General features: G+C 36.1%; 1 protein-coding gene across 1 annotated transcript in view; it reads left to right on the top strand.

Annotated features, from left to right (window-relative positions):
• The first annotated feature begins 2,293 nt into the window (after nt 1-2,293).
• dia (diaphanous related formin 1) overlaps nt 2,294-17,530 on the top strand; it is a 63,889-nt gene continuing 48,652 nt past the window's right edge. The window contains exons 1-6 of the mRNA XM_087410320.1: nt 2,294-3,668; nt 6,314-6,612; nt 6,697-6,717; nt 7,065-7,374; nt 7,803-8,149; nt 8,279-8,564. Coding sequence (XP_087266446.1) covers nt 3,438-3,668; nt 6,314-6,612; nt 6,697-6,717; nt 7,065-7,374; nt 7,803-8,149; nt 8,279-8,564 — 1,494 coding nt within the window. The 5' untranslated portion in view covers nt 2,294-3,437. The remainder of the gene's footprint in view (nt 3,669-6,313; nt 6,613-6,696; nt 6,718-7,064; nt 7,375-7,802; nt 8,150-8,278; nt 8,565-17,530) is intronic.

Raw genomic sequence — 17,530 nt, 5'->3', positions numbered from 1 at the left:
TATAATTTGTGTTATCACATATACGGTCCTATAATATGTTATATTGTTTATTATTTGTTTAAAGAAAAAAATATGTTTTATTGTCTTAAAGTTTTGACATTTCAAACTACAAAAAAAATAGTTCATGTTTCGGCTATTCAATAAGTTTGATTACTGAAAAATAAGTTTGATTACATTTTTTTAGTACGTAAATACAGTATATAAATTAAACGTTTATTGCATTTAGAATTAATGCATTTTATTATTAATATTGTTACATAAAGTTATGAAATTAATTAGAAAAAATATTTTTTAGTTTGTTTGAATATTTTTTAATTTTATATTTATTACGTTTTTGAAATGCTATTTATAACATCCAACGCAAATTATTTCATTTTCTTCAATGGTTTGTGAAATTAATATAAAAGAAGATTAATTGAAAATAAGAAAAAAAAAATTTTAGGTGCAAGAAGATTACACTCTATACGTATAGGTCTTTCTGTTCTGAGGTGAATTTTCAAAAACATTCTCGTTGGAGATTACGCAAAAATCGAAGCCGGCAATGCACAAAATTTATTTTCTAAATGCCTGAGTTTTTAAGATAAATATCTTCTTTAAGTGCCATACTCTATCTCAACGCGTAAGCGCTTACCTCTCATATATTTTTGCGCGCACACTAATCGTACACAACGTATATGGGGACCTACAGTTTAAACGCCCATTCCGAACAGCAATTTTTGGTAAGGAGGTTTCCTGGGCAAGTATACTACTCGGATTTGCCATTGCCTTCCGAGAGGAGCAAGTATAAAAGTACAAGTATAAAAAAAAAATGAAAATTTTTCGGTTCTGCCAGGGATCGAATCCGGGATCTCTAGTATATCAGTGCACTGTCTGCTACACCGCACTCAGAGATGAATATAGATCATTAATAAGATTGGAAATATATAGATTATTTAGTCAAGCGTTTGTAATATTTCAAGAGAAAAAGAACACTTACGAGCACATCGTGAAGAACCCAATCGTGCGTTAATCTTAATTTTATTTACGATAAATATCGATAAAAGGGGACCCAGCTTCGATGAGCTTGATCTTGACATATGTTGTCAAGATCATAATTCTGAGTGACCTGCAATAGATTTTAGTTGATGATCTTCGTTTAAAAGTTAACAAGAAAAGTTTAAAAAATGACATCTCATTTCTGCTATATGCTATAATATTAACAATTAAATCCCGAGATGGAAGGAGAGATGGACTCCTGGATCTCGCTTCGCGTGGAAAATCGTATGTCCCGAAGTAAGAGAGAAGTGGAGTGGAAGTTGCTGCGCGTGGAAAGTATACCTCGTAGGAGGAAAGGAGGGGGGGGGGGGTAGAGTGGATCTTGCTTCGCGTGGAAAGTTACAAAATTACAATTTTCTGCTTTAAAAACAAAAGAATTTAGAAAATTATATAGAAAATAAATTTTTGAAAAAAATTTTTGTTTTTAAAATAGGAAAATTATTTTAAAGCAGATAATTTTTGTTTTATATGGCAGAACTTTTTTTACAAGTAAACAGAAGAACTTTTTGTGTTATAAATAACTTTTTAATGAATAACGAGCGACAGCTAAAATATATTGGAAGTCGTCTAGGATCGTAACCTTGATAACATGTCAAGGTCAAAGTCATCAGAACTCTCCTATTCTAAATAATTATAAAAATATAATAATTAAAATTAATGTAGAGATTCTCTTCTCTTGACATACCTGACTGCATTATTCACTTAACATTTTTAAGTTTTTGCGCAATATTAATAACTATTTGTCAGTAATTAATTTCATTTTGCGAAGTTACTCTGTCATCATCGAGGTTACGTGTTATTATCCATTATACAAATGAAAATTACTACTTTTGCATCCACGTCATCAACCACAATCATTAATATTGTATAATTGTGTTGCTGCTATAGGGCTCGCCAATGAAACAATTTTCTACGCAGTGAAAACATACCTATTGCGTATAAGACACTAAGATCCCACGATGATGTGCAACTTATTATTACTTTAACAATAGAAGTTTTTTTGCTTTTCATATACGAAAAACATTAACATTTACCGAACTATACTATAACCGAAAGATGCTATGAAAACTATCTAATGATGGTTTATGTAGACATAGTGGTGGACATGTTGTTATTCAGCTGTATTATCTAATACTCGGATAGCCAAAGAATCTATAATTATAGCAATTAATTTCACACACGCGTGCTACTTTGTATCACGTGAGTCACGTCCTGCGTATCCATTACGATTCATAACCTCGGTCGCACTGATAGAGTTTCGAATTTCGGAGCAGTTCAACCTTCGGAGTTCAATGGAAAGAAGACGACACGTGCTATAAATCTCTCGAGCGCTTTCTTTCGCAACGTTCTCGCGCCCAAATGCGCTGCGTATCGCGTAAACGTGTATCCAGTTATCTCGTGATAAGCGGATGGAGTAATTACTTTCAGCTTTGCAGCGCGCGATTTTGCGTCATTTTGGAAAAAATGGAATGTGTTTCTGAGCATGTTTAAGCTTCGCTAAACCATGAGCGAGCATGGATTGTTGTTCGAACAGTATAGCATTGTAAAACGCGAATCCGTTCCGTTAAAGGAAAATATTTACAGTGAGACTCGAATATCGGAATGCAGTTTTATCGGAATGATTACGCGACTCATCGTTAATCGAATTTACACTTGATTCGAAGCCGAACTTATTGAATTCATGTCGACGTTACCTTTTGCGGATCATTAGTCTCATTGATTCTGAAAACTTCTCAAAACTTCTGTAGATCTCTGAGTCCCAAGGCTCTCATATATTTCACATAAAATATTTGTTCTCACAGATTAAAAAATTGAATTTTCAATGAATGGATTCATTGAAGTTTCTATAACATTTAATAAATTGTTTTATATCAATCAGAAGTTTTTATTTTATTATCCAGGGAGTTGTTTATTTATAGTTATAATGAAAGTGATATTCTATAATACTTCGAAGAGAGCTTTTTCTTTATCAAAGTGCAGATTGATTATGATATTATTTAAGTAACAAATCAAACTAACAAAGACTCCTTATAAATCAAAGGAAATTGGAGTTTTCCATAATCTTTATTTTGATATTTCCAATATTTCCTTATTTTCGTTCATTTTTCTTTTTCTTTCACTCTTTTTGAGTTTAATTCTGGCATTTAAATTCTCGATGTAGGGGGATGCTCACCATGACAGGATAACTTTTATTTACAGTTTATATATGTTAGTCATAGTTTATATAAGTTAGTGTGTTGTCTCAAAAGTGAGTCGAAATATGTAACCGCGTTTAATAGAATAAAGAAGTTTTACGTTTTATAGGTGTATTATTTGCGCGACGTCTTCTGCGCCTAACTCCTAATGCTCTTATTCTTTTCAATTTCTTTTGATTATTTAAGGATTTAATTTCTGAAACTGAAATGTGTGTGTTAAAATTATGTTGCAATACGAAATTAAAATTATTGCAGTTGGACACATGGTTCGGCCGACCAAAGAAATCCGTACGCGGGAGTGGGTCGCGCGGCTATTCGGGCAGCAACACCATGCCCAGGCCACACTCTGGTGACGATATCAATGAGATCGAACAACAGCGTTGTATCATCGAGAGAATGGATGAAGAGACGGTGAATGATAAATTCGAGGAAATGCTGGTGCGTACACGTTGCACATATTATTTATTTTACATGTTCTAATAGCTTATAGATGTATTTTTTCCAAGTATGACAATAAAATATGCAGTTAATATATTTATTTTTTAATATCAAATAAATAATGGCTAATATAAAGCTAAGTATCTTTTAACAATACAATCAAATAACATGATCCATATCAATAGTTAAAACCGTACATTTCGACATTTAATAAAATGTTACGTAACGATGTAATAGAAATTGAGGTTCCTCCGTTTTTTAAATCAATGCATTTAAGCAATTTACCCGAGGATCGGAGATCAGGTTGTGCGATGATTGAAAATGATCACAAGGAAAGAATGGATAATAATTTGTAGGAGAAATTTAGATTCCGGCCTCGCAAGGATTACGAAGGTTATATGGGACCTCATGCGAACCGGCTTTAAATGAAATTGAAATTGATTCAATAAGTTAATACTGTCATTTATTAAATTTTTAAAAGAAAGAAATAGTAAAAAAAAACGTGAGAGAATTTATATGAAGGGAGTACGAATATATATATATATATATATATTCCTACTTGCATATATATTCCTACAATAGTTCTTACTTGCGAAGGTGACTATCGTGACGGACTCTATTCCGAGATTATTATTATATTTTTCTACTGATTGATTGACTATCTTTTGCAGTTCTTTTATATTCTAGCAATGAATGTGGGGGTGTCTTTTCAGGATTAATCAACACTCTTCAAGATTTGGTAGGGCCTATACTCGCACTTGTTTTCTTAAGATAAGACAGCAAGGCTCCACGTAAGCCCTACTCTCGATACTATGAATCTAGATTTTATATTAAGAATAAAAATTCGATTTTCTTAAACATCCTTATACGAGGCGAAATGATATATTCTAAATTTTAAATTGATTTTAATTTTATGGGGAAAAAGAAAAAAAAGAAAAGAAAGGAAAAAAAATAAAGATATTCATCCTCGCATTCGGGAAAGTCTTAATATATAATACTTAATATTATATTAGATGTACAAATAAGTTTCCGCCGTTTGACAAAAGACGGCGCCACTAGCAAGCTATGGTTAAAATTGTCTGATGTAAAACATTATATCGTAAGGTTGGACATCTGTCAACAACATAACCTTGAAATACTAGCGATTTTGTATCAGCATCATATATTTTTTTTTTGTGCGAAAATGCCGAGTTTTGAGCCGAATAAGCGTCATTTGCGGGAACTTTTGATTTACTTCTTTAATTTGAAAAAATCTACAGCTGAGACTCATCGATTGCTTGCAGAAGCATATGGTGAGGCTGCCTTAAGTGAGAGAAGTTGTCGTGAATGGTTTCAAAAATTTAAGAACGGTGAATTTGACGTCGAAGACAAAGAACGTAGCGGAAGGTCGAAAGTGTACGAAGACGCGGAATTGGAAGCATTATTGAATGAAGATTCGTGCCAAACGCAAAAAGAACTTGCACTTACATTTTGACTTACATCAATAAAACATTATGTATCGTTCTTTCACAATAAATGCTTAATTTTTTATTAAAAACGACGGAAACTTATTTGTACACCTAATATATAATACTACTTAATTATTAAGCATATATGCTATTATTTAATTATTACTTCAGAAAAAGGGCCTTCAAAAGAAAAGGAAAGATTGTAGAATAGATATTCTTTATCCATGTGACGCATAAGGATATATTATACAAACGTGAGCTATCTGTTTGAATATTTAAATAAAGGAATTAAATGTGCTCTCCTATAAAAGGGAAAAGAATTTTACAATATATAAAAAGTATGATAAGGTTTCGAAATAAAGATAAAATAGGGACAAAATATCAAAACCAAGATGAAATACTAAACTAGAGATAAGATGAAGATAAGATATAAATCATATATTTATAATAAGGAAAGAGAGGATTTTATCGGGATGTAACAAAGATCATCTTCAGTGTTACATAAAATAAATTACAAAATTATCAAAATCACAAAACATATTGTTATTTGCTATAAAATAGAATGCCACAAGATATTCTTCATTATACTTCGCGAATTCAAATATCCAATCCGATCATGTACAATTACAAGCGATCGATTCGTCTTTAAGCACAGATCAACTTAAGAAATATTATTATATATTATTTCAAAACCATTATTTACGTTTAAAAAATTACAAAGTATTGTAAAGTTAAACAAATGTATATAACTGTACATGTTAAGAAAACTACATGTTAAGAAAACTATAAAGTTATTACAAAGATGACAAAACATATTGCTATAAAATTTGTTTCGTTTTCTTTGATAACTTTATAATTTATTTTATGTCACCGAGGATGACTATATTAAAAGTTGAAAACGTATAATTTGAAACGTATAGTTTTATCATTAATGATATGGACCGTATTATTGTATTTAACTGCATTATTAGCAAGAGATACTTGACTCGATTAGCTCTTGTTTATTTGATATTAAATTTATATATTCATTAAAATTATAGAATATTATTTAAGGGAGAATTTGAATTGTTAATATTTTTATGTGTTTCGTATCGATAGAACACACAGTATTCAGTAATTATTAAGTAATGAGATATTGTGTATGGAATGATATCTAATAAATAGTAGATGTTTTATCATCACTATCTTTATGTTTAGGCTAATATGAATCTAACAGAAGAAAAGAAGGAACCATTGCGCCAGCAATCGGAATCGAAGAAGAAGGAGATGCTGGTTTTGCATTACAAGGGTAGCATACAAGAGAATCGATCAAAATTCGACAAACCGGCGGACTACATACAGTATTTGGCGCAGCCTGATTTGAGCGTCAATAAGATCTACAACTGCATTGAGTCTCTCAGGATTGCGCTTACTAACAATCCACTCAGCTGGGTACAGGAATTTGGCACCAAGGGTCTCAAGCAGGTTCTGGCTACTCTCAATGAATGTTATCGAAAGTAAGTGAGTCCCACGTGTTCGAAAGTGTCCCATAGCAATTCGAATGCAGAACTTATTCTAACATTGGTATTATTCTATTCCAGTGCCTTCATATATTACGATAGGTAATTCATGTAAAAGTATTATTCGCTTGAATGTCGTTTTTTTAATGATATTTATCACGTTAATTTCTTAACTGCTTATATTGTATACGAACGAAGTTTTACTAGTAATATTATAAACAGTTTAATTTTGTAAGATTTTCGTATACTGCAGAGAGTTTAGTTTGAGAATTACTTTATTTACGCTGTTCAATTAGCAAAATATTCTTAATTTTCACTTTATTATTACTTCAGTTTTGCATGATGCTTCTAGCAGAATTTATTACAAGACCTGTGCTGCTTATGAATTTATTAAAATTCGAAATTCATGTTATTCTTCATTAATTAATGAAAAATTTGTTTTTCCTTAGTGACAATCGTTATGAGCGAATACAATACGAATGTATTCGCTGTTTAAAGGCTATTATGAATAACACCGTTGGTATAAAGGAGATGTTGGCCCATCACGAGGCTCTTACCATAGTGGCCAGGTCATTGGAGCCGACGAAACCATCTGTAATGTCCGAAGCTGTAAAGTTACTAGGCGCGGTGTGCCTCATATCCATCGATAGTCACAAAAAGGTTTTAGATGCAGTCACTATGAATGGCGAATTCAAAGGTCGTGAAAGATTTCTGCCAATCGTACAGGGTTTGATGAACAAGAAAAACGAAAATTTAAGAGTATGTTTTGTTTATTTCTTTATTTTTTATTAAACTTGTGCGATTTTAATTATTGTATAAATAATTTTTTTATGATAGAAGTTTTTATGATAGAAAATCAAATGGAAAATGTAACGCTATTTTACTCTAGAAATATTAATTTTTTTTTATATGTACAATTAAAATACAATAATTTCGTTGCATTGTTAAATTAATATAATATATTAATATATTATTTGTATAAATTATTATAAATCATAAATTATTAATTTATATATAAAAATAAGCAAACTAATCAAGTTTATTTAATGACGAATTCTTGTATTACTTATTGTAATACATTTTAAAAATCTTTGACGAGTTATTATGTGATTTTTTATAGAAACGATTTTTTTATATAAAAAAGTAAATAATTTGATATAAAATTTATTTTTATTTTCATATTACAGGTAGTATGTCTTCAACTCATAAACTCGATAATATCATCCGCGGAGGATCTAGATTTTCGCTTACATCTTAGGAACGAAGTAATGCGAGTAGGTTTAGCCGATATTCTTGAAATGTTAGAGAAAGATGAGTCGGAAGACTTGGCTACGCATTTAAAGATTTTTAATGATCATAAAGAGGAGGATTACGAGGAATTTGTACAGAGATTCGACAACGTACGTTTAGAATTAGACGATGTTAACGATTGCTTTGAAGTAGTTAAAAATATGGTAATGGATACCTCCGCCGAGCCATACTTTCTATCAATACTTCAACATCTTTTATTTATTCGAGATGATGCTCTGGTTCGGTAAGTATATACACTCGTACAGTCGCATTTACTTTTATTATTGCGATTTAAGTAATTACATGTATATTTGTTTATTATTCTTATTAACTAACTCTTTATTTTCTTATTTTTTGTTTTCTCATTTTTTAGACCGGCATATTATAAATTAATAGAGGAATGTATATCGCAAATTGTGTTGCATCGTTCAGGCTGTGACCCGGATTTCAGCGCGACAAAACGCTTCCAGATTGATGTACAACCGTTGATCGATATCCTAGTCGAAAAGTCACGGGCCGAGGAAGAACGTCGATTAGTAGAAGTGATGCAAAAGTTAGAGGAAGCTATAGCTAGTAGACAAGAAGCCGAAGCGAAACTTCAGCATGCGGAAAACAAGATCAAAGAACTGGAGCAAGGAACAGAGAAACCTGGAGGTTTTGTAAGTATATATATGATAGATTTATAGGGTATATCTTAAACAGCGTCCAGTAAGCAAAAAGATTAAAAGCGTTTTTTTTTTAAATAAAAAATTGAGCCATTTTTCTACAATATTAATGAAGCAGTTATTATAATCGAGTTAGTAATCGGTGCTATCCTTTAAACGGGCGCACGTGGTAGTGAGCGCTTCACGCCGCGCCGCTACGTTACTATATCTTCACCACTAATGTGCAATATTTTCATGCAATACGAAAAAATTTTTTTTGCATTAAAAATTATTAGGTGTTGGAATTAATTCGTAGCGTTTTTAATGAAAGAATGTTATTTATTTCACATGAGCATTAAAAAATACATTAATGAAAGTACTTCCCATCACTTGTAAAACGCTACGAATTAATTCCAACACCTAATATATTCCTTCCTCGCGGATTAGATTAGAACCATCTCCTTTCAAGAAAATTTCGACAAGGAATAAAACTCTTATCAACTCATATTAGATTATAGTTTACATAAAAAAGCCTGTAATCTTTTTGCATACAAATTATTTTAAAATCTTTCTTTGTCAATTCAAAACTCTACGCCTTCTTTTACATAGATACTTTTACATTATCTTTTTCTTTTTAATTGAATTATCTTTTCTATAATTTTCTTATAAAAATCATTATTTACAATCATCTATTACAGATGACTTGATGGATATTAATCAACTCAAGTCATTTGTAATAAATGATTGTGGAGAACGATTTTTACAAAAGAATTGCAGAATATAAAAAAATCCATTACTTAAAAAGTTTCTACAAAAAATGTAAGAATGTAAGAAAACACAAAATAATACAAACCTATCTAATAATATGAACCGATTTTTATTAACGCTTGGAAATTTGTATAAATAGAAAAAATGAATTCTGTTTTATGTAAAATTATTTTTTAAACAACTTTATTCTTCAGAAATTTTTGCATTAATATTTAAATATTAAATTCATTTAATGAATTTTCTCACAAGTAAACCTACCTTTCCGCGACTCGCCGAATTTAATAAAACTTAGTACATTTGTAGAGCAGACGAAAATAATAGGCACGTTTTATTTATCTGCCAGAATTCTGGTTTGTTGCTATTTCTTCCTGCCTCTTTTCTTTTCGTCGATCAATTTTTTAATTGTTATTGTAGTTAATATCTAACAACTTCCTTGATATAAAGTTTGTATTGTTCCATACTTGCTGGATATCCATTATCAACTTCATAGTGAAGCTGGTCTTTGCTTTTCAGTGGCACTTTCAACTGTATCTTACTTAAAAGTTCAGCACTCCCAATTGGTAGTTTCATCTTAGGAAAATTAGAGTAGGATATGACTTTTTATGATTATTTTATCGCTTATTGTTAATATAACTGGGCAGTGATCACAGTTTAGACAAAACTTTCTTTAATTTTAATTTAGTTGAAATCTTTCTTATGATGAAGAAATCCAGCAGGTCTAATATTTTTTGTAGATCTGTAGGCCAATAGGGCTTGCCAGTTGAATAATAGTTATATTCATGTTCTTGCATAGCCGACAACAACTCTCTTCTCTTGGTTGTCACTAGCCTTGCTCATCAGTGGGTTAAGATCTTTCGCTATAAATTTTTCTTCCAGGCTTTTCAAGAAGTCCAGGTAGTGTTCCTTTTTTAAGTTGTGCCTAGGAAATGAGTAAGCTGCGCTTACTGCAAGGCTAAAGTTTCTAATTTTAATGCTGACAGTTGTAGCTTGCACCATGTCCGTTTGATATTGCGCTTCTTCATGATGGACAAACTTTCCTTAATAATCACAGCACTTCCATCCCTAGCTGTGTTTTGCGGATGGACAGTGTGATATACTTTGTATCCCCTGATTTTGATATAAGACTGTTCAGTAAGATGAGTCTCATTTATAAGTCCTATATTTTATGGATTTCCAGGAATACCTGCAACTTATTGTTAATTTTTGTTCGATGCCGTTGGCATTCCACGTAACTATTTTTATCTCGTGCTTGTCCATTATTTCTTTTTAGGCGAACTTTTTATTACAAATTGAAGGCATTGATTCTTCATCATTGTTGTCTGATACCTCATCGTTAATATTTGGTAGATTATCAGCGTACATATTATCACTTTTTTAATTTCTTTAAATTTATAAATGTTGAGAAGGGATCGCGACGCAGGGAAGACTCGAACTGTTATTGTTTTTATTATGCATACAAAAGATGAACATCCCGGTGGTAGAAACGCCATCTGTGGTCAGCGATAGCGTATCGTTAAAACGATTTCTCAATACTTCCCCTCGATACGCGATCGAACTAAAAGAGAACTATTACTCATGCTTCTCCGAGACCAATCAAACTCCGGCACTTATCGTGCTTAGGTCTCGATAATCCTTTCGTTAGGACGTCTGCAGCCATTTCTTCCGTTGAGACGTGACGCAGCTGAAAGGATCCGTTATTTATAGCTTCACGAACAAAATGGTGTCGTATGTCGATATGCTTTGTCCTAGCATGGAAGACCGGATTCTCGGCTAGTTTCAGCGCTCCTTGATTGTCACTGAAAACGATGACCTCTGGGGTGTCCTCTGAATTGAGAAATTTCAGCAGTCCTTTTAGATGAATGGCTTCTTTAGAGGCTTCGGTGAGAGCCATATATTCGGCTTCTGTCGAAGATAAAGCCACTGTCCTTTGCTTCCTCGACTCCCAGGATACAGCACCTCCGTTGTACATGAATATATATCCGGTGTACGACCGTCTGTCTGTGAGGCAGTTTCCCCAGTCAGAATCTGAGAAACCGATGATTGAGTTTTCGCCACATCCGTAGGTAATCCCGATGTCCGGTGTCCCTCTCAAGTAACGTAAAACACGTTTTGCAGCGGTCCAGTGTTCTTGTCTGTAGTTGGTTAGGAACTGGCTCAGGAAACTCACGGCATGTGCAATATCGGGCCTCGTTGCAGTGGCCAAATACATCAAAGCACCCACCAGTTCACGGTAGGGCAACTCGGCATATTTCTTCTCTATGGCGCCCTCAGGGTGAGTCAGTTTAACTCCAATGTCTATAGGCGTTGACACAGATTTCGAGTCGGCCATCCCGAATTTTTTTAGGATGTCTAAGATGTAACCTTTTTGGCGAATCGATATACCTCCGTTGTCTCGATTGAACTCCAGTCCTATGCAGTATCCAATCTCACCTTGATCCTTGATGTCGAACTTCTGAGCCAAAAATTGTTTGAAGTTACGGATCTCCTTGATGCTGTCGGAGACGATCATAATGTCGTCGACATATACGGCAATTAAAAGTATGATTCCTCCTCGATTTACTCGGAATATACAAGGATCGGCGTCAGCAGGAATGCCTCCGTATTCCTTGATGGCTTTACTAATTTTATTGTTCCAGCTTCGTGCAGCTTCGTGCAGCTTGGCGCAGTCCGTAAAGGGATTTTTTTAGGCGGCATACCATGTCGCCAGTCCTGATCTGGTCTAGCATCTTCTTGACCTTATCTTTGATTCTTCTTGATGTCATGCCAGATTGAACCACTTGCTGCATGATTTCTTCAAGAAATTCCGGTAGCTCCATGAAGATTTCTTCGTCAAGGTCTCCATTCAAATAGGCTGTCGTCACATCTATCTGATGCATCGACATCTGATGTTTCGCCGCCACCGCGGTTAGAGCACGAATCGAATTCAAACGCGCTACTGGTGCAAATGTTTCGTGAAAGTCCACTCCTGGCTTTTGGGAGAAACCTTTTGCGACCAACCGAGCTTTGCGTCGTTCAACGACTCCGTTCGCGTCGTACTTATTTCTTAAGACGAATCTGCTTCCAATCACGTCGCGGTTTGTCGGTCTTTGTTCAAGTTCCCACGTGTCATTTTTGACGATAGAGATCACTTCTTCTGCCATGGCGCGGATCCATTCATCCGCATCAGAACAATCCATGGCCTGACGTATGGGGATCTCCACGGAGAAGGCGTGTTCCATTTCTTCACTGGCGGTGCGAGCTTCATGATACCTTTTGAGTGGTCTTCCCCTCAGTCCAGTGCGTACTATGGTAGGCCTGCCTCGGCTCCTTTTTGCCTGCGAGTCTCTCTGTGCAACGACGTCCCGCTCATTCGCCGTCGATTGCCTGTCCTCGAAGTTTTTCTCTGTCTCGTCTTCTGGTACGTTTTCGTTAACTATTGGTGAGGGCGTTAGCTCGATGTCCATTTCATGTGATCCGTCTATTTGATCGTCGGCCTGCTTCTCACTGAACGTTTCCGGCATAGATTCAATGTAGGTAGAATTTTTTGCGTTATTCTCCATGAATTTGACATCTCTTGATATCACGACTTTCTTTTCTTCCGGTAGCCAGACTCTGTAGGCTCTTGACGTATCAGAGTAGCCGATGAATACTCCTCTCGTAGATCGAGGTTCGAGCTTCCCCTTGCCAGGTGTCCTATCCAGGACATAGACTTCGCATCCGAAGTCTCTGAGATGGCTGACGTTCGGTGTGCGTCCTCTCCATTTTTACGGTGTCCTCCCCTTCAGACTACTTGTGGGGCACCGATTTCGCAAATAGTTTGTTGTGTTGATGGCCTCGCCCCAAAATGATGTGGCTAATCCAGATTGTGTCAGAAGGCACCTCGCCATCTCCACTAATGTGCGATTTTTCCTTTCCGCCGTTCCATTCTGTTCCGGGTTGTAGGGTGCAGTGAGTCGCCGCTGAATTCCGTTCGCTTTCAGAAATTCATTGAACTCCGTATTCACGTATTCCAGACCGTTATCCGTTTGAAGATATTTTATCTTCTTTCCGGTAGAATTTTCTGCGAAGGCCTTGAATTCTACGAAGCAATTGAATACGTCGCTCTTCCTTTTGATCATCCTCACGTGACACCACTTCGAATTGTCGTCTATGAAGGTCACGAAATACCGGGCCCCGCCGTTCGTTTCCACGCGCATGGGTCCGCAAACGTCTGAATAAATGATCTCCAACAATTCTGTTCTTCTATTTGAGTTCTTCGGGAAAGGAATCCTAGTCATTTTTGCTCGGGTGCAGATTTCACATTCGAGCGGTCCATGGAATTTATCCAAGCGCAGTCCTCGCACTCTATTCTCGCGATCGCACTTCACTAAGTCTTTCAGATTCAGATGTCCTAGGCGCTGATGCCATTTCACAATCTCAGAATCCGTTGATATTCCGTTTTGAATCTTGCGGTGTAAAGTCAGTCTACACTCCGATCGCGCATTTCCCTCGAGATAATAAAGTCCGTCGATACGTTTTGCGACGAATTTCGTATTTCCGTCTTCGTCTATTATAGATGCGGAGTTTCTGTTAAATGTTACACTATATCCCCTTTCGGTTATTTTACCGACTGAAAGCAAATTTGTGCGCAAGTCGGGGACGTGGAGTGTGTCGCTTAGCACCACGTTTGTTTCACGTCCGTCTGAATTCGCTACAATATTCACGACTCCTTTCGCATTGATTTTTGTAGAGGCATTGCTCGCTAAGTTGAGTTGTCCGATTTCGCACGCCCTCATCTCAGTGAATTCATGGGCGTCTTTGCATATGTGCGACGTGCAGCCGCTGTCGAGGCACCATAGTTCATTGCGAATTGCGGTTAACGCGTGCGTCGACTTATTATTCTCGCTGCGGTTCGCTACAGTCGCGCCTTCGGCGTCCTTCGGGAAACTTCGGATACTGTCGTCGAGTGGCCCCGCTCGCTGCGATCTGCATTCTCCGTCTTCGGCGATCGCTCGGGAAACTTCGCCTTCGGTTATCTTCGCGAGTCTTCGGCGCGCCTCGTGCGCTTCGTCCGTTTCGAGCGGCTTCGTCGCGAGTGTCGTAAAGAATCCTATATCTTCGGCCGTTTTGGCTAATTGTTTGTCTCGATACCAGCAGTCGGCCGCCTTGTGCCCAATTTTTCCGCAACTGTGGCATTTAAGTTTAGATTTTTCTTTGTCCTCGTTTTTCGATGTCGCCTTCTTTTTGTTCTTCCAATTTTTATTTGCGTAAGGCTTGATCGCCATAGCATTTTGCACAAGAACGTTGTTCTTTTTTCGGGCGTCGCTCTCTTCAATTATTTTAATTCGTAGTGCTTCCGGTGTAGGTAATTCATCGCGCGACTCGATGGCACATTGGAAGTTTTCACATTGCGACGGTAGACTGTATAATAATAAAATCGCGAGCAGATCGGGATTTATGATTACTTCCATTTCGGTTAGTTTATCTACTGCGTCGAAGAATGTACGAATATGTTCGCGCACGTCTTCCCCGTCCGCCATTTTTTGTAATGCGAGACGTTTCAGCAGCGTTGCTTTTCGGGCAGGACCCTTGGATTGATATATCCCTTCCAATCTCAGCCAAATTTCTCGAGATGATGTGCAGCCTTTGATCTGCTTCAATTCGCTCGGGTGAATTGAAAGGATGAGATCTGACATTGCCTTATTATCGTTGTCATCCCATTCCGCACGAGCTTGGGCAGATATCCCATCGTCGCCGGCAACTAGTTCCGTTTTCACGTCGGTTCCATTCACATATTTCCATGCGTTGTTCTTCACCAATATTGCTTGCATCTGCATTTTCCAGGTGTCGTAATTGTCTTTATTGAGCGTTTCAATACGGCTCACAGCGGACACATTCATTGTGAGTGTCGTTTTCTTTGATGCACTTGATCACTGAGAATCTCACTCACTTTTTCACTTTAATACGAACACTTATTGCGAATCGTTGCCTGGGCCCATAACCTGTTGAGAAGGGATCGCGACGCAGGGAAGACTCGAACTGTTATTGTTTTTATTATGCATACAAAAGATGAACATCCCGGTGGTAGAAACGCCATCTGTGGTCAGCGATAGCGTATCGTTAAAACGATTTCTCAATAATAAATACAGCTTTTGATATATAACATATATACCATTTACTAATAAAACTATTCAGGTGAAAATTTTTCTCAGAATTTTTAATATAATTTTTCAGAATTTCTATATAATTTTTCAGAATTTCTGTATATAACTTTCTCACATTTTTTATACGAATTGAAATATTTCTCAGGAAATCTACATCTTTTCTCAAAATTTTTCCTATATGTTAATTATAAAATATCGTAAAATTTTTAAGATTTTTTGTAAGTATAATTTTTGATGAAATGTTCTAAAATCTAAAAAATTTAAAAATATTTTTTAAAAATTATGGGATGAGAAATTTCAGAATATTTCAGAATTCACTTGTATAAAAAATGAGAGAAGATGTAAACTTTCCGAATATTTCTGAGTATTTCTGAAAATTAATTCCAATTCATATAAAAATATTAAGAAAAATTTTCACCGTGGTATGTATATATAACTATAGTATATATATCATTTATATCTTTCACAATAATCAATGTCAGCTAATAATCATTAACTAACCTGTTATTTGATCAATAGAAGTTGTAACGTCTTAAGTCGTAGAAAATTGACAAATCATAATCGATTATTCTTTTCATATTCAACTGTGATTAATTTTCTACGACTTAAGACTCTATGACTACCGCTACAAATTCTATCGTATCCCGCATTACACAATAAGACCGCAAGTCGTAAACCGTAAGAAATTAATCAGCCAATCGTCAGGGTTAAGGTTGACGATGCCACCCAAAGTCGATTAAACTAATAAAATCAGTAAATAATTTTATTAAACTCTATCACTTTTGTCTAAGACATTTTTCTCAAAAATGTATAGGTATACTTTCCGAGATATTAGACTGTTACCATATTTTTGGTATTTTTAAATGCTTATTACTCGGCTTCTAAGGCCCATTAACGAGAATGACTTTATAGGTGTTCACTTGGTAGACTCCTCTAACATTGTTGCAAGTTTGATCAAAATCGATGAAGAGCAGAGCGTAGCCTCTCCTTGTCAATGAATTCACATATATGTGAAGTCGGCCGATACTGCTGGATCAGTGAACTCACATGTCGCACATGTGAGTTCGGCCGCTAACCATTAGCTCAACGAATTCACGTATATTGTCAAAACTGTTAATAACGACATGCATACGACAAGCCATTTTATTTAATAGTGTATGTCCGAACGTCTGGAGACGTTCTCGCGAACGCGTTCATGCACTTCGATCCGCAAAAATGAACAACACGGATATTATAAAAAGGACAAGAAGAATGTATTATGAAATGAACACAGAACACACACGCACGCACGCACGCACGCACGCACGCACGCACGCACGCACGCACGCACGCACGCACGCACGCACGCACGCACGCACGCACGCACGCACGCACGCACGCACGCACGCACGCACGCACGCACGCACGCACGCACGCACGCACGCACGCACGCACGCACGCACGCACGCACGCACGCACGCACGCACGCACGCACGCACGCACGCACGCACGCATGCACGCACGCACGCACGTAAAGAGCACACAATCGAGAGACACGTCCGAGCGCAGCGACGACTCACGTCCAAATCTGCCGATCTTGTTAAATAACAGAGCCACGTGTCGCTGGGCAACTCGACTTTCATGGCGATCTACGATGTCAGCACGGACATAACAATAGTATAAAATATTTGTAGGATTTTGGCAGAGGAAGGAAACACGTACATACTCTTGATAATCTTACAAAAGATGTTTAACACAAAAAGTTTACAAGGCGTTTGCAGAAAATGTTTTCTCTCGCTCATATCGTATTACTCTCTACTCGCAGGACGCCTGCCAAGCTCCTTATATCATAGTTCTTTTCGAACCCGCGGCGTGGCACTTGTGACAATTACCATGCGACGCCAAATCACTCTCTTGGGTATATTCAATTACTGCCGGACGCGACAAGTTGAGCGCACGCTACTTGAATGAATACAAAAGGAAATGAAAATAAACTCTCACATGTTCTACGATTAATATTGAAGAATTTTCAATTTTTTTAATCATTGAATTATAATATGATATTATATGATAATTAACATTAAAAAATTTTTTCCTTTATGACACGTAATG

Source organism: Acromyrmex echinatior, chromosome 10, assembly GCF_024713525.1.
Source record: "Acromyrmex echinatior isolate Ae372 chromosome 10, ASM2471352v2, whole genome shotgun sequence".
Taxonomy (NCBI): Eukaryota; Metazoa; Arthropoda; class Insecta; order Hymenoptera; family Formicidae; genus Acromyrmex; species Acromyrmex echinatior.
The sequence above is the reverse complement of the archived record's forward strand: the minus strand, read 5'-3'. Positions and strand labels throughout refer to the sequence as shown.